At 47.6% G+C, this 24,708-nt stretch overlaps 1 protein-coding gene across 4 annotated transcripts; it reads right to left on the bottom strand.

Annotated features, from left to right (window-relative positions):
• Positions 1-425: 425 nt before the first annotated feature.
• On the bottom strand, positions 426-22,879 carry LOC134341177 (CD276 antigen-like). 4 transcript variants are annotated; one of them, XM_063038983.1, is made up of 6 exons: positions 22,282-22,879; positions 21,361-21,491; positions 16,546-16,595; positions 15,250-15,582; positions 1,911-2,204; positions 426-1,425 (listed from the first exon to the last, which is right to left on the bottom strand). In XM_063038983.1, exons 3-6 carry the CDS (start codon positions 16,592-16,594, stop codon positions 1,292-1,294), a joined length of 810 nt encoding a protein of 269 aa, XP_062895053.1. In that variant the 5' UTR covers position 16,595; positions 21,361-21,491; positions 22,282-22,879; the 3' UTR covers positions 426-1,291. The 4 variants fall into 4 exon arrangements, with proteins under 4 accessions (XP_062895053.1, XP_062895054.1, XP_062895051.1 ...); XM_063038984.1 differs by lacking the exon at positions 22,282-22,879 and adding an exon at positions 21,620-22,076; XM_063038981.1 differs by lacking the exon at positions 22,282-22,879 and having other exon boundaries at positions 426-1,422; positions 21,361-22,082.
• Between the last annotated feature and the right edge of the window lie 1,829 nt (positions 22,880-24,708).

Genomic DNA, 24,708 nt, shown 5'->3' with positions numbered 1-24,708 from the left:
ATCCTGTTCCTGATTGGTCCAACCCTAGGATTTTTCCTTGCTGTTATCATGTTCCTGATTTGTCCAACTCTAGGATTGACCAATGCTGTTATCATGTTCCTGATTTGTCCAGTTCTATGATTGACCAATGCTGATATCATGTCCCTGATTGGTCCAACCCTAGGATTAACCCATGTTGATACTGTGTCACTGAATAAAAACCAGGTGGGTTTTTATTTAGACGGGGCAGTTTGGTGGCAGATCATGATAGAAAGATAGGTGAGAAATTGATATTGATATTGACACCGTGTGAGGTAATGAGGTTATCTGAGACGGCAAGGTCTGGGGTTGTAGATAGGATGAATGAAGGAAGATTTGTCTGGAATGGAAGATTTCACAATGAAATATCGACAGCTTATCACAAAAAGTAAAATTAATTTTATTGCACGTAAACATAAAGTCCAAACAAGTTATGTGATCCAGTGGGAGACAATAAATCCCCAGTGATTTACAAAGTGGTTCAGGCACAAGTTTCAACAACCTACACCAACCGCAGTGAAGGTCTCTCCACTGAGGACTGGGTCCATCTGGAGCACAGCTCAGGAACCAGCCCAAGGGGCAGGCTTCTCCTTCACCCATCTCCCACCTCGCTCCACCTCCTCTGCCTAACATAAGGAATTTGCATCAACAATGTGCTGGGCAGCCTGCCAGTGTCACCACGCTTCCAGCACCCACGTAACGTGCCCACAAATGGCTAACTCCAACATGTACATCGTCAAAGTATGAGGAGACTTTCATCGCTTGGATGAAACCCACGCAATCATGGGGAGATCTTGGAAGCTCCTCAGGGACGGCTGTGGGATTTGAATCCCAGTCACTGGTGCTGTAAGTGTCACGCTAACCACAATGGGCAATGGTGAGGACCAGTCTGTTGAGATGATTCACTTGTGGGGGAAGGAGGTCACAGAGAAGGAGAGAGGTGTAGGGACCAGAGAAGGGGAGGTGTAGGAGGTACCACAAATCCTCCCTTTACTCTGGTTTAAAGTACTCTCACCCTGCTATGGCGTACTCTCTCCATTCACATCGATTGCTGGAATCCGTAACTCCGAGACCACTCTCCCTGGGAGGAGGGTCAATCTGTGAAGGTGGGGGGGGGGTAATTGGACTCAGAAGCCACCCCCACCCCCCCACTAATGTGACAGCCTCATGCAGGGCACACCTCAGTCACTGTCTGCCCCAGGGTGCCTGGGTGGTGAGGGACAGGAGAGGGGTACAGGAGACAGAAAGCTCTGGGTCCAGTTCACCATCGAGTCTAGGGGCTGATCCAGGCGAGGATGGAGATAATGATGACAACGGTGCGACTGAGCTGGCCGAAGCCTGGTTGCCCCCCAGACACTCCATGAATGGCGTCAGTCTGACCCAATGAATTCAGACGTTCGCTGGCTGCTGGAGAATTAGAGAGATATCATGTCAGCCAGGTCTCTTCCCTCCCACAGCGTTCCCTCTTCAACCCACCCTGAGCACTCCCTCCTCACTCCCTCCCTTAGCACACCCTCCTCACTCCCTCCAACAGCATTCCCTCCTCAACCCCTCCCACAGTGTTCCCTCCTCACCCCCTCCCACAGCGTTCCCTTCTCACCCCCTCCCACAGTGTTCCCTCTTCACCGTCCCCTCCCACAGTGTTCCCTCCTCACCCCCTCCCACAGCGTTCCCTCCTCACCTCCTCCCACAGTGTTCCCTCTTCACCATCCCCTCCCACAGTGTTCCTTCCTCACCCCTCCCACAGCACTTCTCCTCACCAGCTCTCCCCACTCCAACAGTGCTCCCTCCTCACCACTCCCATTCCCTACTTCCCTCCTCAGTGCCCACCCTCTTCACTGACCCCCATATCTCCCCCAAGTTAACCCAGCCCTCCCCACACCCTCACCTACCCGTGAATTGGGCAGAGGGCAGGACCTTGCCCCTCCGGGTCCTGAGCAAACAGGAGATGGGGCCATGATCCACCGGGAGCTGCAGCTCGCTGTATAACTGGTACATCCTCCAGTGGTCCTGGCTGTAGCTGGTGAGATTGTGGCCTTTGCCGAGGGCCTCCCCAGTGCTCTCTTTAACCCAGTGGAGTGTGGCGAGGGGATACCCGCTCGAGGAGGTGCAGATCAGGTTCACCGTGTTACCGGTCCGGACATCATCAAGGGGCAACTGCCTCACTTCTGGCTGGCTGTATTCAGCTGGGGAAACAGAAATCAACCATAAGTGGAGGTGGCTCCAGGTACCAGCAAACAACGACTCCGTGCAAACACCTTTGCAGTTATTCTGCGTGTTCTTTCTGTATTATCCGTCTTAGTGCCCGGGTGTGGAGTTTGGATCTCAATCGAAGGAGTCACCACTATGTACGTCCGGAGTGCTGCCTCGTAGAGATCAGACACCGGAAAAGGATCAAGAACGCAAGCTGACTTGTGGAAAACAACAATGACCGGACACGGAGTCATGAACAACTCCATCTCGAAGCAACGGGAAAGACTGAAGCATCCAGGTGCAGGTGTTTGAACCTGGTCAGCGGACAGACACAATGGACCAGCATCCTGCATCTGTGCCAGGACAACGGCATTTTCACCTGTCGGGAATTGTTACGGTTGCTGTTTTTCCTGTGGGGAGGGGTTGGGGATTGTTATTGTTGCTGTTTTTCCTGTGGGGAGGGGTCAGAGGTTGTTACTGTTGCTGTTTTTCCTGTGGGGAGGGGTCAGGGATTGTTACTGTTGCTGATTTTTCTGTAGGGAGGGGTTGGGGATTGTTACTGTTGCTGATTTTTTCTGTGGGGTGGAGTCAGGGATAGTTATTGTTGTGTTCTTTCTGTGGGGAGGGGATTGGGGATTGTTATTGTCATGTTTTTTTCTGTAGGGAGGGGTCAGGAATTGTTATTGTTGTGTTTTTTTTCTGCGGGGAGGGGTCGGGGATTGTTATTGTTGCTGTTTTTCTGTGGGAGGGTTCAGGGATTATTATTATTGCTGTTTTAATGTGGGGAGGGGTCGGGGATTGTTATTGTGCTTTTTTCTGTGGGGAGTGGTTGGGAATTATTATTGTTGTGTTCTTTTCTGTGGGGAGGGGTCGGGGATTGTTATGGTTGTGTTTTTTCTGTGGGGAGGGGTCCGTGATTGTTATTGTCATGTTTTTTTCTGCAGGGAGGGGTCAGGAATTGTTATTGTGTTTTTTTTCTGCGGGGAGGGGTTGGGGATTGTTATTGTTGCTGTTTTAATGTGGGGAGGGGTCGAGGATTGTAATTCTTGCTGTTTTTTATGTGGGGAGGGGTCGGGGATTGTTATTGTTGTGTTTTTTTCTGTGGGGAGGGGGTCAGGGATTGCAATTGCTGCTATTTTTTCTGTGGGGAGGGATCGGGGATTGTTATTGTCGTGTTTTTTTCTGTGGGGAGGGGTCGGGGATTGTTATTGTCATGTTTTTCTGTGGGGAGGGGTCCGGTTTAGTTATTGTCGTTTTTTTCTGTGAGGAGGGGTCCGGAATTGTTATTGTCATGTTTTTTCTGTTGGGAGGTGTCGGGGATTGTTATTGTTGCTGTGTTTTTCTGTGGGAGGGTTCAGGGATTGTTATTGTCCTGTTTTTTTTCTGTGGGAGGGGTCAGGGATTCTTATTGTTGTGTTTTTTTTCTGTGGGGAGGGGTCGGGGATTGTTATTGTTGCTGTTTTTTCCGTGGGGAGGGGACGGGGATTGTAATTGTTGCTGTTTTTTATGTGGGGAGGGGTCGGGGATTGTTATTGTTGTATTTTTTTCTGTGGGGAGGAGTCGGGGATTGTAATTTTTGCTGATTTTTCTGTAGTGAGGGGTCGGGGATTGTTATTGTTGCTATTTTTTCTGTGGGGAGGGGATCGGATATTGTTATTGTCGTGTTTTTTTTCTGTGGGAGGTTTCAGGGATTGTTATTGTGCTTTTTCTGTGGGGAGGGGTCTGAGATTGTTATTGTCATGTTTTTTCTATGTGGAGGGCTCGGAGATTGTAATTGTTGCTGTTTTTCATGTGGGGAGGGGTCGGGGATTGTTATTGTTGCTGTTTTTTCTATGGGGATGGGTCGGGGATTGTTATTGTTGTATTTTTTTCTGTGGGGAGGAGTCGGGGATTGTAATTTTTGCTGATTTTTCTGTAGTGAGGGGTCGGGGATTGTTATTGTTGCTATTTTTTCTGTGGAGAGGGGATCGGAGATTGTTATTGTCGTGTTTTTTTTCTGTGGGAGGTTTCAGGGATTCTTATTGTCGTGTTTTTTTCTGTGAGGAGGGGTCCGGGATTGTTATTGTCATGTTTTTTCTGTAGGGAGGGGTCAGGAATTGTTATTGTCGTGTTTTTTTTTCTGCGGGGAGGTGTCGGGGATTGTTATTGTTGCTGTGTTTTTCTGTGGGAGGGTTCAGGGATTGTTATTGTTGCTGTTTTTTCTGTGGGGAGGGGTCGGGGATTGTTATTGTGTTTTTCTCTGTGGGGAGTGGTTGGGGTTTATCATTGATGTGTTCTTTTCTGTGGGGAGGGGTCGGGGATTGTTATTGTTGCTGTTTTTTCCGTGGGGAGGGGTCGTGGATTGTAATTGTTGCTGTTTTTTATGTGGGGAGGGGTCGGGGATTGTTAGTGTTGTTGTTTTTTTTCTGTGGGGAGGGGTCGGGGATTGTTATTGTTGCTGTTTTTTCTATGGGGATGGGTCGGGGATTGTTATTGTTGTATTTTTTTCTGTGGGGAGGAGTCGGGGATTGTAATTTTTGCTGATTTTTCTGTAGTGAGGGGTCGGGGATTGTTATTGTTGCTATTTTTTCTGTGGGGAGGGGATCGGAGATTGTTATTGTCGTGTTTTTTTTCTGTGGGAGGTTTCAGGGATTCTTATTGTCGTGTTTTTTTCTGTGAGGAGGGGTCCGGGATTGTTATTGTCATGTTTTTTCTGTAGGGAGGGGTCAGGAATTGTTATTGTCGTGTTTTTTTTTCTGCGGGGAGGGGTCGTGGATTGTAATTGTTGCTGTTTTTTATGTGGGGAGGGGTCGGGGATTGTTAGTGTTGTTGTTTTTTTTCTGTGGGGAGGGGTCGGGGATTGTTATTGTTGCTGTTTTTTCTATGGGGATGGGTCGGGGATTGTTATTGTTGTACTTTTTTCTGTGGGGAGGAGTCGGGGATTGTAATTTTTGCTGATTTTTCTGTAGTGAGGGGTCGGGGATTGTTATTGTTGCTATTTTTTCTGTGGGGAGGGGATCGGAGATTCTTATTGTCGTGTTTTTTTCTGTGAGGAGGGGTCCGGGATTGTTATTGTCATGTTTTTTCTGTAGGGAGGGGTCAGGAATTATTATTGTCGTGTTTTTTTTTCTGCGGGGAGGTGTCAGGGATTGTTATTGTTGCTGTGTTTTTCTGTGGGAGGGTTCAGGGATTGTTATTGTTGCTGTTTTTTCTGTGGGGAGGGGTCGGGGATTGTTATTGTGTTTTTCTCTGTGGGGAGTGGTTGGGGTTTATCATTGATGTGTTCTTTTCTGTGGGGAGGGTCGGGGATTGTTATTGTCATGTTTTTTCTCTGGGGAGGGGGTCGTAGATTGCTATTATTGCTGGTTTTTCTGTGGGGAGGGGTTGGGGATTGTTATTGTTGCTGTTTTTTCCGTGGGGAGGAGTCGTGGATTGTAATTGTTGCTGTTTTTTATGTGGGGAGGGGTCGGGGATTGTTAGTGTTGTTGTTTTTTTTCTGTGGGGAGGGGTCGGGGATTGTTATTGTTGCTGTTTTTTCCGTGGGGAGGGGTCGGGGATTGTTATTGTTGCTGTTTTTTCTGTGGGGAGTGGTCGGGGATTGTTATTGTGTTTTTTTCTGTAGGGAGGGGTCGGGATTGTTATTGTCGTGTGTATTTCTGTGGTGAGGGATCGGGATTGTTATTGTTGCTGTTTTTTCTGTGGGGAGGGCTCGGAGATTGTTAATGTTGTTGTTTTTTTCAGTGGGGAGGGGTCGGGGATTGTTATTGTTGTTATCTTTTATGTGGGGAGGGGTCGGGGATTGTTATTGTCATGTTTTTTCTCTGGGGAGGGGGTGGAGGATTGCTATTGTTGCTGGTTTTTCTGTGGGGAGGGGTCGGGGATTGTTATTGTTGCTGTTTTTTCTGTGGGGAATGGTCAGGGATTGTTATTGTTGTGTTTTTTTCTGTAGGGAGGGGTCGGGGATTGTTATTGTCGTGTGTATTTCTGTGGTGAGGGATCGGGATTGTTATTGTTGCTGTTTTTTCTGTGGAGAGGGCTCGGAGATTGTTAATGTTGTTGTTTTTTTTCTGTGGGGAGGGGTCGCGGATTGTTATTGTTGTTATCTTTTCTGTGGGGAGGGGATCGGGGATTGTTACTGTTGCTGTTTTTTCTGCGTGAAGGGGTCGGGGATTGTTATTGTTGCTGTTTTTTCTGTGGGGGGGGTCGGGGATTGTTATTGTTGCTATTTGCTCTGTGCGGTGGGGGTCGGGGATTGTTATTATTGCTGTTTTTTCTGTAGTGAGGGGTCGGGGATTGTTATCGTTGTTGTTTTTTCTGTGGGGTGGGGGTCGGGGATTGTTATTGTGCTTTTTTCTGTGGGGAGTGGTTGGAGATTACTATTGTTGTATCCTTTTCTGTGGGGAAGGGTCGGGGATTGTTATTGTCGTGTTTTTTCTCTGGAGAGGGGGTCGTACATTGCTATTGTTGCTGTTTTTTCTGTGGGGTGGGGTTGGGGATTGTCATTGTTGCTGTTTTTTCTGTGGGGAGGGGTCGGGGATTGTTATTGTCGTGTTTTTTTCTGTGGGGAGGGGGTCAGGGATAGCAATTGCTGCTGTTTTTTCTGTGGGGAGGGATCGGGAATTGTTATTGTCATGTTTTTTTCTGTGGGGAGGGGTCAGGGATTGTTATTGTCGTGTTTTTTTTTGTGGGAAGGGGTCGGGGATTGTTATTGTTGCTGTATTTCTGTGGGGAGGGGTCGGGGATTATTATTGTTGTGTTTTTTTCTGTGGGGAGGGGTCAGGGATTATTATTGTCGTGTTTTTTTCTGTGGGGAGGGGTCGGGCATTGTTATTGTCCTGTTTTTTTCTGTGGGAGGGGTCAGGGATTCTTATTGTCGTGCTTTATTCTGTGGGGAGGGGTCCGGGATTGTCATTGTCATGTTTTTTTTCTGTAGGGAGGGATCAGGAATTGTTATTGTTGTGTTTTTTTTCTGCGGGGAAGTGTCGGGGATTGTTATTGTTGCTGTGTTTTTCTGTGGGAGGGTTCAGGGATTGTTATTATTGCTGTTTTAATGTGGGGAGGGGTCGGGGATTGTTATTGTGTTTTTCTCTGTGGGGAGTGGTTGGAGATTACTATTGTTGTGTTCTTTTCTGTGTGGAGGGGTCGGGGATTGTTATTGTCGTGTTTTTTCTCTGGGGAGGGGGTCGTAGATTGCTATTGTTGCTGGTTTTTCTGTGGGGAGGGGTCGGGGATTGTTATAGTTGTGTTTTTTCTGTGGGGTGGGGGTCGGGGATTGCAATTGTTCCTGTATTTCTGTGGGGAGGGATCGAGGATTGTTATTGTCGTGTTTTTTTCTGTGGGGAGGGGTCGGGGATTGTTATTGTTGTATTGTTTTCTGTGGGGAGGGGTCGGGCATTGTTATTGTCCTGTTTTTTTCTGTGGGAGGGGTCAGGGATTCTTATTGTCGTGTTTATTTTCTGTGGGGAGGGATCGAGGATTGTTATTGTCGTGTTTTTTTCTGTGGGGAGGGGTTGGGGTTTGTTATTGTTGTATTGTTTTCTGTGGGGAGGGGTCGGGCATTGTTATTGTCCTGTTTTTTTCTGTGGGAGGGGTCAGGGATTCTTATTGTCGTGTTTTTTTTCTGTAGGGAGGGGTCGGGGATTGTTATTGTCGTGTGTATTTCTGTGGTGAGGGATCGGGATTGTTATTGTTGCTGGTTTTTCTGTGGGGAGGGCTCGGAGATTGTTAATGTTGTTTTTTTTCTGTGGGGAGGGGTCGGGGATTGTTATTATTGTTATCTTTTCTGTGGGGAGGGGATCGGGGATTGTTACTGTTGCTGTTTTTTCTCTGGGGAGGGGGTCGGGGATTGTTACTGTTGCTGTTTTTTCTGCGGGGAGGGGTCGGGGATTGTTATTGTTGCTGTTTTTTCTGTGGGGAGGGGTCGGGGAATGTTATTGTTGCTATTTGCTCTGTGCGGTGGGGGTCGGGGATTGTTATTGTCGTGTGTATTTCTGTGGGGAGGGGTCGGGGATTGTTATTGTTGTGTTTTCTTCTGTGGGGAGGGGTCGGGGATTGTTATTGTGTGTATTTCTGTGGTGAGGGATCGGGATTGTTATTGTTGCTGTTTTTTTCTGTGGGGAGGGGTCGGGGATTGTTATTGTGTGTATTTCTGTGGTTTGGGTCGGGGATTGTTATTGTTGCTGTTTTTTCTGTGGGGAGGGGTTGGGGATTGTTATTGTTGCTGTTTTTTTTGTGTGGGGAGTGGTCGGTGATTGTCATTGTCATGTATTTTTCTGTGGGGAGGGGATCGGGGATTGTTATTGTGTTTTTTTCTGTGGGGAGGGGTCGGGGATTGTTATTGTTGTGTTTTTTCTGTGGGGAGGGGTCTGGGATTGTTATTATTGCTGTTTTTTCTGTGGGGAGGTGTTGGGATTGTTATTGTTGTGTTTTTTCATGCTCCCCAATCCAGGCAACATCCTTGTAAATCTCCTCTGTACCCTTTATATGGTTTCCACATCCTTCCTGTAGTGATGCGACTAGAACTGAACACAGTACTCCAAATGGGGTCTGACCAGGGTCCTATATAGCTGTAATATTACCTCTCAGCTCCTAAACTCAGTCCCACAGTTGATGAGGGCCAATGCACCATTTGCCATCTTAACCACAAAGTCAACCTGTGCAGCATCTTTGAGTGTCCTATGGACTCGGATTCCTTTGATCCTCCACACTTCCAAGAATCTTACCATTAATACTATATTCTGTCACCATACTTGACCGACCAAAATGAACCACTCACACTTATCTGGGTTGAACTCCATCTGCCACTTCTCAGCCCAGTTGTCCATCCTACCAGTGTCCCACTGTAACCTCTGTCAGCCCTCCACACAATCCACAACACCCCTAACTTTTGTGTCATCAGCAAATTTACTAACCCATCCTTCCACTTCCACATCCAGATCATTTATAAAAATCATGAAGAATAGGGGCCCCAGAACAGATCCCTGAGGCACACCACTGGTTACCAACCTCCATGCAAAATATGACCCGTCTACAACCACTCTTTGCCTCCGTGGGCAAGTCAATTCTGGATCGACAAAGCAATGTTCCCTTAGATCCCATGCCTCCTTACTTTCTCAATAAGCCTTGCATGAGGTACCTTATCAAATGCCTTGCTGAAATCCACATACACTACATCTACTGCTCTTCCTTCATCAATGTGTTTAGTCACATCCTCAAAAAATTCAATCAGGCTCGTAAGGCACAACCTGCCTTTGACAAAACCATGCTGACTATTCCTAATCATATTATGCCTCTCCAAATGTTCGTAAATCCTGCCTCTCAGGATCTTCTCTATCAACTTACCAACACTGAAGTAAGACTCACTGGTCTATAATTTCCTGGGCTCTCACTGTTCCCTTTCTTGAATAAGGGAACCACATCCATAACCCTCTGATCCTCTGAAACCTCTCCCATCCTCATTGATGATGCAAAGATCATTGCCAGAGGCTCAGCAATCTCCTCCCTCACTTCCCACAGTAGCCTGGGTACATCCCATCCAGTCCTAGTGACTTATCCAACCTGATGCTTTCAGCACATCCTCTTCCTCATGCTCAAGCTTTTCAGTCCACTGCAAGCCATCCCTACAATAGCTAAATCGCTAAGATCCTTTTCCGTAGTGAATACTGAAGCAAAGTATGCATTAAGTACCTCTGCTCTCTCCGCCGGTTCCATATACACTTTTCCACTGTCACACTTGATAGGTCCTATTCTCTCACTCCTTATCCTTTTGCTTTTCACATACTTGTAGAACGCCTTGGGGTTTTCCTTAATCCTGTCCACCAAGGCCTTCTCATGGCCCCTTCTGGCTCTCCTAATTTCATTCTCCTAAGCTCCTTCCTGCTAGCCTTATAATTTTCTAGATCTCAATCATTACTTAGTTTTTTGAACCTTCCGTATGCTCTTCTTTTATTTTCTTCTTGACTAGATTTACAACAGCCGTTGTACACCGTAGTTCCTTTACCCTACCATCCTTTCCCTGTCTCACTGGAACGTACCTATGCCACATTTCTTCCGTACATTTCCCTGAGAACATTTGTTCCCAATTTATGCTTCCAAGTTCCTGCCTGATAGCCTCATGTTTCCCCTTACTCCAATTAAATGTTTCCCTAACTTGTCTGTTCCTATCCCTCTCCAATGCTATAGTAAAGGAGATACAGTTGTGATCACTATCTCCAAAATCTCCACTATCTCCACTATCTCTGAAAGACTGAGAGACCTGACACCTGACCAGGCTCATTTCTCAATACCAGATCAAGTACAGCCTCTCCTCTTGTAGGCTTATCTACGTATTGTATCAGGCAACCTTCCTGAACACACCTAACAAATTCCACCCCATCCAAACCCTTCGCTCTAGGGAGATGCCAATCAATATTTGGGAAATTAAAATCTCCCACCATGACAGCCCTGTTATTATTACACCTTTGCAGAAGGTCACCTTTGAGACGGTCGGGGATTTTTAATGTGACTGTTTCTTTCTGCGGGAGATGGTCTGGGGTCGTACTGTTGCAGTATTTTCCATGGAGGAAGGGGTCGAGTGTTGTTATTATTAGCAGCTCAGGCTTTTCCCTTTGGACCGAAGGAGGATTACAGGTGACTTGTTAGAGGTGTCCAGGATATTAAGGGGCAAAGATCAAATGGGCCAGAAACATTTTTCCAGTGCAGAAATGGCTAATACGAGGGGGAAGATTTCAAATGCTCTTCACACAGAGTGGTGGGTGCCCTGCCGGCTGTGGTGGAAGTGATAGATACATCAGGAACATAGACACGACTCTGAGATGGACCTATGGATGGAAGAAGTGAGGGGGAAGGTTTAGATTGGTATTACTATCAGTGAAAGGTCAACATCTCTCCATGGGTCACAGAGCGCCAAGTGGGGAACAGGTTTGCCTTTCCGTCCTTGACCCCCAGGTTCTCTTTGTCCTCGAGTTGTCCTTCCCTCTGTTTCATTCACCTCCTCCCTTTACTGTACACACACTGAACCTGTTGTTCATTTCTCCCCTGTTGTAGGAGTGGCAGTGTTAAACTGGAAAGAGTGTAGAGAAGATGAAGGCCTCTGAGATGGACTTACAAGGACTAGAGAGTCCAGGTTACCAGGAGAGGTCAGTCAGGCTGGGTTTTTATTCCTTGGATTGTAGGAGAATGAGGAGCTACCATATAGAGATGTTTAAAATTACAAGGAGCAGAGAAAAGGTGGATGGACACAATTTCCCCAGGGTAGGGGAGTCCTAACCACAACCATCCCCACCACAGGGGGAGCTGAAATGATTGATCAGTTTGTCCAACATCATGGGGACACATTTGATTGTACAGTCGTAGTTGAGATGACAACAAAGAGTACAGAGGAGATTACAAAGTGCTGTGGGACTGAGTTATGGAGAGATGTTGGGCAGGTTGGAGCTTTAATGATTGGAACGTAGGAGAGTGAGAGCTGTTTAAAATCATGTGTGGGTGAATGCTCAGAGTTGGGGTATCAAGAATACAGGACACAGGGGAGAGGTTAAATAGGGAACTGAGGGACAATCTTTCCACCCAAAGGGTGATGAGTATATTTGATAAGAGTAGGTGGTTGAGGCAGATGCAGTGTCATATAAGGAGCATTTTCCAGGTACGTGGAGGGATAGGGACTAGATAGGTGGTCATCCTGGTCAGCAGAACTGCTTGGGCCCAAGGACCTGCTTGTGGGCAGTCTGCTCTGTGACTGTACATGGAAACTCTGTTGGGGCTCTCTGTAGTCCTACTTGTCAAGGACTTTCATCAGTAAGAGCCACTGTAGTGTGGTTCGGGACATTCTGGAGTTTGGAGTTCTCTGTAAGGAGTCTCAGAAACTCCTCCTCATGGAATGTGTGGGTCTTCCCCAGGCGCTCCAGGCTCCCCCCACAGCCCAAACACAGAGGTAAATTGTCCCATGATTAGTGTGGGTTTAAATCAGGGTTGTTTGGAGGTGCTGGGCAGCAAGGGCACAGAGGGCAGCATGGCATAGAGGGCAGCGTGGCACAGAGGGCAGCGTGGGTGTACTGCTTGCTGTATCTCCCTCAGTAAGCAAGGGGAACTGAACTGCAGTGTGAAGGAGTGGTAAAGAACAAGGGGCAATGTGTGTTACTGTGTCTGGTGCTCCCGATGTGGCCTTCTATATATTGGCAAGACCCGACGCAGACTGGGAGATCGTTTTGCTGAACACCTACGCTCTGTCCGCCAGAGAAAGCAGGATCTCCCAGTGGCCACACATTTTAATTCCATGTCCCATTCCCATCCTGATATGTCTGTCCACGGCCTCCTCTACTGTCAAGATGAAGCCACACTCAGGTTGGAGGAACAACCTTATATTCCGTCTGGGTAGCCTCCAACCTGATGGCATGAACATTGACTTCTCAAACTTCTGCTAATGCCCCACCTCCCCCTCGTACCCCATCCGTTATTTATTTATATACACACATTCTTTCGCTCTCTCTCCTTTTTCTCCCTCTGTCCCTCTCACTATACCCCTTGCCCATCCTCTGGGTTCTCCCCAGCTTTTCCTTCTCCCTGGGCCTCCTGTCCCATGATCCTCTCATATCCCTTTGCCAATCACCTGTCCAGCTCTTGGCTCCATCCACCCCCTCCTGTCTTCTCCTATCATTTTGGATCTCCCCCTCCCCCTCCCACTTCCAAATCTCTTACTAACTCTTCCTTTAGTTAGTCCTGACGAAGGGTCTCGGCCTGAAACGTCGACTGTACCTCTTCCTAGAGATTTTGCCTGGCCTGCGTTCACCAGCAACTTTGATGTGTGTGGCAATGTGTGGAATTCAGTTTCCACTAATGCAGAAAAGAGCAGAGAATGAGGGGCAGTGTTCATGGAATTCAATTTCTACTCATTCAGGAAAGAGTAGAGAATGAGGGGCAGTGTTCATGGAATTCAATTTCTACTAATTCAGGAAAGAGTAGAGAATGAGGGGCAGTGTTCATGGAACATTCTCCGCTAATTCAGGAAAGGGAGGAATCAGTGAAATAAGAAACAAATTCCTGACAGCGCACACCATTGAGTGCTGAGAGAGTGGCCTTGGGGAGAAGCAGATACATTTAGCCACTGAGTCCTAGGATCACACCACAATGAAACAGGCCATTCAGCCGGCTGTGTACCTGCTGACCTAACCCATCCCACTCCCACTCTGACCCCATCTCTCCCTCAGCCCTTCCAACGTCCATCCAGATAAAGATTAGCTTTATTTGTCGTGGTCACATCGAAACATACAGTAAAATGCATCATTTGTGTCAACAACTAAAATAGTCCAAGGATATATAATTATCTGGATAGACAGGGTCTGATTAGGAACAGTCAACATGGATTTGTGCGTGGAAGGTCATGTTTGACAAATCTTATTGAATTTTTTGATGAGGTTACTAGGAAAGTTGACGAGGGTAAAGCGGTGGATGTTGTCTATATGGACTTCAGTAAGGCCTTTGACAAGGTTCCACACAGAAGGTTAGTTAGGAAGGTTCAATCGTTAGGTATTAATATTGAAGTAGTAAAATGGATTCAGCAGTGGCTGGATGGGAGACGCTAGAGAGTAGTGGTGGATAACTGTTTGTCAGATTGGAGGACGGTGTGTAGAGGTGTGCCTCGGGGATCTGTACTGGGTCCAATGTTGTTTGTCATATGTATTAATGATCTGGATGATGGGGTGGTAAATTGGATGAGGAAGTATGCAGATGATACTAAGATAGGTGGTGTTGTGGATAATGAAGTAGGTTTTCAAAACTTGCAGAGAGATTTAGGCCAGTTAGAAGAGTGGGCTGAAAGATGGCAGATGGAGTTTAATGCTGAAAAATGTGAGGTGCTACATTTTGGTAGGACTAATCAAAATGGGACATACATGGTAAATGGTAGGGCATTGAAGAATGCTGTAGAACAGAGGGATCTAGGAATAATGGTGCATAATTCCCTGAAGGTGGAATCTCATGTGGATAGGGTGGTGAAGAAAGCTTTTGGTATGCTGGCCTTTATTAATCAGAGCATTGAGTATAGGAGTTGGAATGTAATGTTGAAATTGTGCAAGGCATTGGTGAGGCCAAATTTGGAGTATTGGGTACAGTTCTGGTCACCGAATTATAGGAAAGATGTCAACAAAATTGAGAGAGTACAGAGGAGATTTACTAGAATGGTACCTGGGTTTCCATCACCTAAGTTACAGAGAAAGGTTGAACAAGTTGGGTCTTTATACTTTGTAGTGTAGAAGGTTGAGGGGGGACTTGATAGAGGTATTTGAAATTATGAGGGGGATAGATAGAGTTGACATGGATAAGCTTTTTCCATTGAGAGTGGGGGAGATTCAAACAAGGGGACATGAGTTGAGAGTTAAAGGGCAAAAGTTTAGGGGTAACTTGAGGGGGAACTTCTTTGCTCAGAGAGTGGTAGCTGTGTGGAACGAGCTTCCAGCAGAAGTGGTTAAGGCAGGTTCGATGTTGTCAATTAAAGTTAAATTGGATAGATATATGGACGGGAAAGGAATGGAGGGTTATGGGCTGAGTGCAGGTCGGTGGGACTAGGTGAGAGTAAGAGTTCGGCACGGACTAGAAGGGCCGAGATGGCCTGTTTCCGTGCTGTAATTGTTATATGGCTATATGTGCTGGGGGCAGCCCACAGGGATCGCCAAGCTATGGGGCCTACATAGTGTGTCCACAGCTTACTAACTCTAATCCGTACATTTTTGGAGCACAGGGGGAAACCAGGACACACAGTCACGAGGAGAACGAATGACAGCAACAGGGAATCTAACTCCCCCAATCGGTAACCTCTGGCACTCTAAACCACCACGCTATACTTTGTTGACTTGGTGAGAGTCTCTGCCTCCCTTTCTCCCTCTCCACCTCTCTCCCCCACTCCCCCTCAGAGAGAGTGTTCCACATCCCAATGCACTCCCCAAGGAGAAAATATGACCCCTTGAAGAGCCCAGGACTTTAGACACCTCTGCCAGGGGAAAGCCTTCCTAAAATGACATCCTGGGATGAATGAACTGATTATGACAAGGGCTCCTCCAGCCTTACCTTCGATACTGAGGTTGACCATTCTCTGAGAGATGACTCCATTGCTCTGGAGGATGCATTTGTACACCCCTTCATCAGCCACGACGAGATCACGGAGCAGCAGGGAGAAATTCCCTGTGGTGCTGTTGGCGAGGATCTCAGAGCGGTTGGCATAAGCAGGGTCAACAAGCTCCAAGCATGGCTCTGAAGGGAGGCAGCGAGCATTCACCACTTTCTCCCTGGTGCTCGGGGGCTCACTCTTCTGCCAGTACACCCGCCTGTATGTGGCTGTGCCTTGGCAGGGCAGGGTAACCTCTCTTCCGAACGTCCCTGTGACTTGTTGCAGTGCAGATTCTGGGGAGGGAGCAGGCAAAGAGACAATCAGTTCAATTCTGGGCCTCGCTTCACCCCACCCACCAATCAGGATAGGATATCATTCACGGGCCAATTCAGCAAAGGGACTGTCCGAGGTTCGGATCAATCAGGAACAGAACATTTGTATGAACCCATCCAAAGTTTGGACAGATCAGGGCAGAGTGTTCCTTATGTGTCAATCCAAACATTGGACCAATCAGGAGAGTAGCATAATGTGTCAATCCAAACATTGGACCAATCAGGAGAGTAGCATAATGTGTCAATCCAAACATTGGACCAATCAGGAGAGTATCATAATGGGTCAATCCAAACACTAGACCAATCAGGAGAGTATCATAATGGGTCAATCCAGGGGAAGAGAGGAGGAGATGGGGGAGGGAGGGGAGAGAGGAGAGGGAGAAGCGGGAAGGGAGAGAGGGAGAAAAGGAGAGGGAGAAAGGGAGAAAGAGAGAGGGGAGGGGGCAGAGGGGAAAAGGGGAGGGGAGATGGTTGGGGAGAGGGGGGTGGGGGATGGAGACAATGGAGGGAGAGGGGAAAGGGGGAGAGGAGGGAAAGGGAGGAAAGAGGGTGAACCAAAGAGGTGGAGGGGAAGTAAGAGAAGAGGAAGGACAGAGGGTAAGAAGGAGGAGAGGGAAAAACTTACTACCTCCTCTCATTACCTCCTTCCTTTTCCGATTTCACCCATGCTGCAGAGATCCCATTGGATCTGCCCCCTGGTGTCCCAGACCAGAACAACTCCCTAGTGGGGTAGAGGAAGTGTTTACCCCACCCCACTATTTTCACTCCCCTCTCCCCATCACCCTCCCTCTGAGTACCTTTGACCCTCGTGATTAACTCTGCTCCCCCCACGACCATTCAAGCCCCTATTCCTCCCCCCTTGCGGGGCGGTGGTGTCTGGGATAATTCATCTCTCCACCCCACAGGACCAGAAGCAACACCCACCTGCAGCGGTGACGATGGTCAGACACATGGTCAGAATCAGTACCGGCATTCTGAGGGAACAGAATATCAGTTAACAGCAGCCAGGTTCATGCAATCTCCCATCCAGACATCCTCCTCCCACCATCCCTCCCTCATCCCCTCTTCTCCTCTCCCCCGGTGCTGGCGTTTTGGAGAAGAAGGAAGGATCTCACTGAAATATACTCAATATTGAAAGACCTAGATAGAGTGGACGTCCAGAAGTTGTTTCCTACAGTGGGGTAGTCTAAGTCCAGGGGACACAACCGCAGAATAGCAGAACATCCATTTCGAAAAGAGATGAGAAGGAATTCTTTAGTCAGAGGATGGTGAATCTGTGGAATTCATTGCCACAGATGGATGTGGAGGCAGGTCATTGGGTATATTTACATCAGAGATTGGTTGGTGAGAAGGTTAAGGGATGTGGGAGAAGTGGAGAATGGGGTTGAAGAAAACAGCTGTGTTTGAATGTTTATTCATTTCCAAAGATGCTGCCTGAGCTGCTGAGTTCCTCCAACACCTTGAGTGTGTTGCTCCAGATTTCCACCATCTGCTGAATCTCTTGTCTTTATACTGTGAAACCCTTTCACATCTAAGACCATCAAGATCAGAGAAAGGATTTGTAAATATACCTAAATATTGAAAAGAGACATATATTGAGCTAGCATTTGCACAGTACCGTGTTTGTCAACGTGGAGCAAAGAGCAAGTTTGTAAATCTGGCAGGAGAAAAGGATGTTGGGAATGCTGAGGGTGGAGCGCCGTGGGAGGGATGTGGGACAGGTGGCAGAGACGGAGTGCCAGGGACGGAATAGTGGTGCGGATGCAGACACTCCGAGCCTGGAGATACCAGGCAAGTCATTTCATTCCAACAGTTGGTTTATTGATCATTACAGAATATCTCTCTGGTGCCTCCTGGTCTCTCCCCTCTCCCTTCCCGTTTTCCCAACCATGATTCCCCTCTCCCTGTCCCCTTCCCACTCGCAGTCCACAAAAGAGACCCTGATCAGAATCAGGTTTATCATCACTCACTTGTGTCATGAGATTTGCTTTTTTGTGGCAGCAGAACAGTAACATTACTACTGTGCTGTGCCAAAGTCTTAGGCAGCCAGGCTCGATGTGTATGTCCCTAAGACTTTTGGATAGTACTGTGTATGTTTATAAAATGACTGTTTATGAAAGGGATAAAAGTTTAATTTGTAAATATCTATTTTCACCTGGCCAATTGTTGCTCCACACATCAGTCTGAAGCCAAGATAAATTGGTTTATTATCGTCACATGTTGAAGTTTGGATAAGTACATGGATTGAAGGGTTATGGTGGGCTTTGGTCCAGGTGTAAGTCCATGGAACTACACAGGATAGCATTTCTAGATGGGCCAAAGGGCCTGTTTCTGTACTGCAGACCTCTATGACTCTGTACCGGGGTGGTAGAAGGGAAAACAATAGCAGAACGCTGAAGAAAGTGTTACAGTTACAGAGAGAGTGCAGATCAGGCGGTCAGTAAGATGCAAGTCCATAATGGATTATATTGTGAGCACAGGAGTACACTTCATCCTGCCGGGAAACCGTTCAATCATCTCATAACAGAAGGGTGGCAGCTGCCCCTGGGCCCAGTGCTACGTTTTCAGGCTTCTGCATCTTCCGCCCAGTGGGAGGGAGAGAAGAGAGACTGTCTGGGTGGGTGGGGGCCTTCGATTACACTGACTGCTTTACTGAAGCAGTGGGAAGTGTAGAGAGTCCAGGGAGAGGGGGCTGGTTTCCGTGACGTGATGAGCGGTGCCCACAACTCTCACCAATTTATTGTGGTCACGGGCAGAGCAGTTTTCATCCCAAGACGTGATGCATTCAGATAGGATGCTCTTTGTGGTGAATCTGTGAACATGAGTGAGGGTTTAACAGGAACATACCAAATTTCCATAGCCTCTGAAGAAGTTTGACCAGCTTCAAGTTCCTGGGTGCCAACATCTCAGTGAATCTATCCTGGGCCCAGCATATAAATGCAAAGAGAGCATCTCTGTATGTTTTTCGAGGTTTGGTTTGTCATCAAAGACTCTGAAAATCATCTACAGATGTAGAGCGGAGAGCATTCTGACTGGTGGCATCATGGCCTGGTGTGGAAACTCCAAAACACAGGATCACAAGAGACTACAGAGACTAGTAGGGCTAGCCAGTTCCATCCTGGAGTCATCTCTCCCCACTACTCAGGACATCTATCTACAAGAGGTGGTTCTCAGGAAGCTGGCATCCACCATCGAGGCTGTGCCTACTGGTCAGTGCTCCCATCGGGCAGGAGGTATAGGGGCCTCACCTCAAGGTTCAGCAATTTCTTCCACACTGCCATCTGACCTGAAAAATCTCAAACACTGCCTTAGACTCTATTACTCTCAACTTCCACTGATGCTGTTATGTTTATTTTTGTGTATTCTGTGGTATCAATTGCGTATAATTTATGTCAACATAAGTTCATACTCACTGGCCACTTCATTAGCTACCGGAGTGGAACCAGCTGTAGACTTCTGTTACTCTATCCATCCACTTCAAGGTTCAATGTGTTGTGTGTTTGGAGAAGCTCTTTTCACCAGCATTGTAATGCTGGTTATTTGAGTTACTGACTGTCACCTTCCTGTCAACTTGAACCAGTCTGGTGATTCTCCACTGACCTCTCTCATTGACAAGGCATTTCACCCACGGAACGACTTTTGTAAAAACTTTTTGCACCATACTCTGTAAACTCTGGAGACTGTAGTGTGTGAAATCAGCAATTTCTGAAATACTCAAACCATTCCATCCAAACCAACAATCATTCCACAGTCAAAGTCACTTAGATCATATTTCCCCATTCTGATTCTCTGTCTGAACAACAACTGAATGTCTTGACCACGTCTGCATGTTTTTTAAGCATTGAGATTGGCTGATTAGCTATTTTCATTAACGAGGTATAATGGCCATTGAGTGTAGGTATGGAATGATCTGACTGGATGGCACACACACTAAATTGTCACAGATGTGCCACAGAAAACATCTCATCCAAATACATAACCCCTCTGTCCATGAACGTAAGAAACTGCAGAGACAAAGGCAAGAGATTCTGCAGATGCTGGAAACCCAGAGCAACGCACTCAAAATACTGCAGGCCAAGCAGCATCTATGTAGAGGAATGAACAGTTGATGTTTTGGGCCGAGATCCTTCATCAGGACCAGAACCCTCCCCACCCACCTAACTTCCCCCTCACCTGGTCTCATTTATCACCTGCCGGCAGGTCTCCTTAGCGGGAAGGGGGTACATTCGGACCCAGGCTGTGCCATTATGCCAGCCCGGATCTTTACTTTATACTTTATTGTCGCCAAACAATTGGTACTAGGACGTACTATCATCACAGCGATATTTGATTCTGCGTTTCACACTCCCTGGATTACAAATATTAAATATTAAAGTTATTAAAGATAGTTAATGTAAGGGGGTTTCGATTTTTATGTTTCTGCGGAGGCTAATTAAAATGGCGTCTTTGTTATGTTAATCTGGGGAATGCGGCTTTGTTGTGTTAAACGCTGAGAAAGTTTGCGCTAACAGTTTGTTTTTTTACTCTAGTGTGTGATAAGAGAGTGCTATTAACCAATTGGGATAGTTGTTATGGTTTTGGTGTATTTGAAGATACTGTATGCGCGGGGTTTTGGGGCAGAAGGCGGGAGAGTGAGACAGAGGATGGATGAGGTGCTGTGAGTCCGCTAACGGGGTCGGACCCCGAGCGGGACGTTCGGCGAGGAGACGGAGACGGACTCGTGTGGAGCGTCTGGTCGACCACCGTTGTTGGTCCCAGGCGGCCGGTCGAGGTGGTCCGAGGGGGTCTCAGGGTGAAGAAGGTCCTTGAGCTCCAACGGTTTTTGTGCACGAAGAGATTGAACTTTGATACGTTTGGCGCCTTTTATTTTCCTTTTATATTTTATTCTTTCTTAATTATATAGTTCCAGTAATATCTATAAACTGTATATCATTTAATTGCATCTGGTGTATTGTCTGTTATTTGGGCGGGGTGGGGTACCTCATACAGCATCCACACAAACGAGTTATCCAGTTTGGCGGGGCCGAGGCTGTTTCCCTAGACGACAGCGAGCCGAGCAACCCTGAGGGTGGCTGGGGGGGGGGGGGGGCTACATTAAAATTAGTAAATATTAAAATTTTAAATTATAAATCATAAATAGAAAATAGAAAAATGGGAAGTAAGGTAGTGCAAAAAAAAAACCGAGAGGCAGGTCCGGATATTTAGAGGGTACGGTCCAGATCCGGGTCAGGATCCGTTCACCAGTCTTATCACAGTTGGAAAGAAGCTGTTCCCAAATCTGGCCGTACAAGTCTTCAAGCTCCTGAGCCCTCTCCCGGAGCGAAGAGGGACGAAAAGTGTGTTGGCTGGGTAGGTCCGAGGAGTTGAAATGACTTTGAAATACAACAATGCAAAGGAAAAGGAGGTCGTGCTCCAGGGCTCCTGGACCGATAAGCTACGGGGTCTGGTACATCCGAACAAGGGGAGATACGGAGGAGGTTGAAATTCCTCGGTCTTGGGAGATCGGGAGATCGCCTGCTCTTCGGGACCATTGGAACTGAAGGACGGGCAGACCCAAGAAAACTCCGCACCATCCTAGGGACAGATCAACCCGCTGGATCGGGTTCCCATCCGTCCATCTGCCAACACCCCCCACAGTGGCCGCAATGTGACCCCTCCACAGGACGCGCTGTGGTGACTTGCGGAGCATCAGCGAAAGCGGCGGTTCGATAGAGGAGGGGGCGGTTAAGCTTCTCTCACCTTCTCCAGCGGGGCGGACAGAAGCGCTGGGTTCGTCTCGCTGAGAATGTGGATCGAATCAGAGTGAAACTTCCACGAAAGTTCAGAAACTTTCTCCTCTCTCCAACCCTTCCTCCGAATTTGAGCAAATCCTGCATGCAACCACAAGAGAGAGAGATAAACCTCAGTACCTCAGCAAATCTGGTAAAACTGCGGTGAAATCCCGTGAACAAAACTGATCAAACTTCCGCAAAAGAAGGGATTAAACCGGTCACTTAACAATATTCCCAGACTGACAGACAGACGCCAGAGCGGTTTTCAGAACAAGACCGGACCTAATTTATTTTCTCCTCTTTCTCTCTCTCTCTCTCTCTCTCTCTCTCTCTCTCTCTCACTCTCTATTCACTCTATCTCTCTCTCACACGCCCTCTCTTTCTCTCCCTCTCCCTTTCTCTCTCTCTCTCTCACTCTATCCCCCTCTCTCTCTCAATCTCTCACTCACTCTCTTGGCCTCTCTCTCCCCCTTACTCTCTTTCACTTTCTCTCCCTCTCTCTCCCTTTCCTCCTCCCTCTCTCTCTCACTCTAACTCTCTCTTTCGCCCTCTCTCTCCCTCTCTCTCTCTCTCTCTCTCACACACACACACACACAATGTCTCTTTCCCTCTCCTCTCTCTCTTTCTCCCTCTTTCCCTCGCTCTCTCTCTTACTCTCACTGTCACTCTCTCCCTCTCATTCTCTCTCTCTCTCTCTCTCTCACACACACACACACTCAGTCACTCCCCCCACCGCCACCTCCCTCTTTCCCTCCCTCGGCGGGCAACGGCCCCAAAGTTCACATCCAGCGAGCTGGAGCGCTTCCGCATCGGCCAAAGTCCGGCCTGAAAGCTGCAGCGTGAAGGGAGGTACTTTCAGTCGGTCGAACTGTCCCAGAGGGGCACTTACCTTTCAAACCTGGAGAACAGGGAGTCAGAGGGAGGGCGAGTCACGCCGAGACATCGGGCAATGGAAGAGATCGTCCGATATATTAACTTTAAAGCACGGAGACTCCGCCCACGAGATTGCAAAACACGCAGAGACATTCCCATTACTGTGCTCACGAGCCGTCTGCGCAGGATTGCAGTTTGCTTTTTGTTTAACGTACATTTCCTTGAATAGTTTTCACACCATTCGGTAGGTGAACTCCCGCAAGAAACGAGTCTTTGGACGAAAGCGATGAAACCCTGCGGTCCTTGAGCCGCACTCACAAGGCTGATCACTGAAGATAAGCAACGCTGTGAGCACTTGACATTTGTGTTGACCCAGCACGGCTCATGACGGAATCGAGCCTCCCCTCCGTGGGCTCTGCCTACTCCTGTCCCTCTGGGTAAAGCTGCCGACATCATCAAAGACCTCATTCACCCATCTACATTCTCTCTTCTCCCCTCCCATCGGGCAGCAGACACAAAATCCTGAAAGCACGTCCCACCATGCTGAAGGGCAGCTTCTACCTGCTGTTATAGGTCTGTAGACGGATCGCCAGGACCATAAACACACACAATGCTGGAGGAACTCAGCAGGGCAGGCAGCATGGTTTCGGCCCAGACCCTTTGGCAGGACCCAGTACAATAAAATGTACTCTTGACCTGACAATCTACCTCACTGTGTCAGTGTCACTGCATGTTATTGTTTGTCCTTGTACTACCTCAATATACTGATGCCATGAACTATCTATCGGCATGGTATGCAAAACAAAGTTTTCCACTGAACCGCAGAATACAGAGTCACAGAGCACTAGAAACAGGCCCTTTGGCCCATCTACTCCATGTCTGGTTCCATCGACCCACATTGCATTATAGCCTTCCATGTCATGTACTGATCCAGAGCTGCATGGGACAATTATAAACCAATTTTCCTTGGCTTCAGTTGGGTGTGTGGAATCCCAGACAGGTTTAGTGTCCCTGACATACAGTGTGGCTTTTGCTGTTTTGTGGCAGCTGTACAGAGCAAGGCGTAAAATTTCTATCAACTGCAATATCAATAAACAGTGCAAGAAAGAGAGCACAGCCTCAAAGTTGAGGGATGACCTTTTAGAACAGAGGTGGGGAGGAATCCTTCCAGCCAGGGTGGAATGCTCGGCCACAGACTGCGGTGGAGGCCAAGTCCGTGGGTATGTTTAACGCATTTCCTGATCGGTCAGGGCATCAAAGGATATGGCGAAAAGGCAGGTGGGTGGGGTTGAGTGGGATCCAGGATCAGCCGCGATGGATTGGCGGAGCAGACTGGATGGCCTAATTCTGCTCCTATGTCTTATAGTTTTATGATCTTAAAAACAGAGCAAAATAGTGAGGTAGAGTTCATAGGTCACAGACCGTTCAGAAATCTCATGGCAGAGGAGAAGAAGCTGCTGTTGAATCACTGACTGCAGGTCCTCACTGATGATAGTAATGAAACGAGGTCATGTCCCAGATGGTCAAAGGCCAGTGATAGAAGCCGCCTTCTTGAGTCATCTGCTTTTGAAGATGGTGGGGAGGTTTGTGCCTGTGATGGAGCTGCCTGACTTTACAACCCTTCGAGTGCCTGCTAAAGCTTTTTAAGGCATGGATCAGACCGCAGTTTGAGTACTGTACCCGATTTCAAAGAAGGGGTGTGCTGGAATTGGAGAGATGCTCCAGAGAATTCCAGAGAAGGCTCATGAAACTGATCTCATATGAGATCATATGAAGAGCATTTGATGGCTTTGAGCCTGAACTTGCTGGAGTTCAGAAGAAAGAGAGAGGATCTCGTTAAAACTATAGTATATTGAAAGGCCTAGATAGAGTGGACATGGAGAGGATGTTTCCTTTAGTGGGAGAATCCAGGACCAAAGGGCACAGCCTCAGAATAGGAGGACTTTCCTTTAGAACAGAGACGAGGAGAAATTTATTTAGCCAGATGGTGGTGAATGTGTGGAATTTATTTCACAGACAGCAGTGGAGGCTAAGTTAATGTGTATATTTATTTATTTACTAATCGTGAGATATAGCACATTTAAGCCATGCTACCCAGCAACTCCCAACAACCCTGATTTCACCACAAACTAGTCACAAGTCAACTTATAATGACCAATTCATCTGCCCAGTGCATCCTTGGACTGTGGAGGCAACGGAAGCACCTAGGGAAATCACACACGTTCCACAGGGAGGACAAACAGGGACTCCCTGGGATTGAGCTCTGAACTCTGACATCCTGAGCTGTAATAGTATCATTATGCCATTTAAAGCAAGGTCCATAGGTTCTTGCAACACACACAAAATGCTGGTGGAACGCAGCAGGCCAGGCAGCATCTATAGAAACAGGTACAGTCGACGTTTCGGGCTGAGACCCTTCGTCAGGACTAACCGAAAGAAGAGA

This window comes from Mobula hypostoma, assembly GCF_963921235.1.
Source record: "Mobula hypostoma chromosome 8 unlocalized genomic scaffold, sMobHyp1.1 SUPER_8_unloc_2, whole genome shotgun sequence".
Taxonomy (NCBI): Eukaryota; Metazoa; Chordata; class Chondrichthyes; order Myliobatiformes; family Myliobatidae; genus Mobula; species Mobula hypostoma.
Note: the sequence above shows the minus strand (reverse complement) of the source record. Positions and strands in the feature narration are given on the sequence as shown.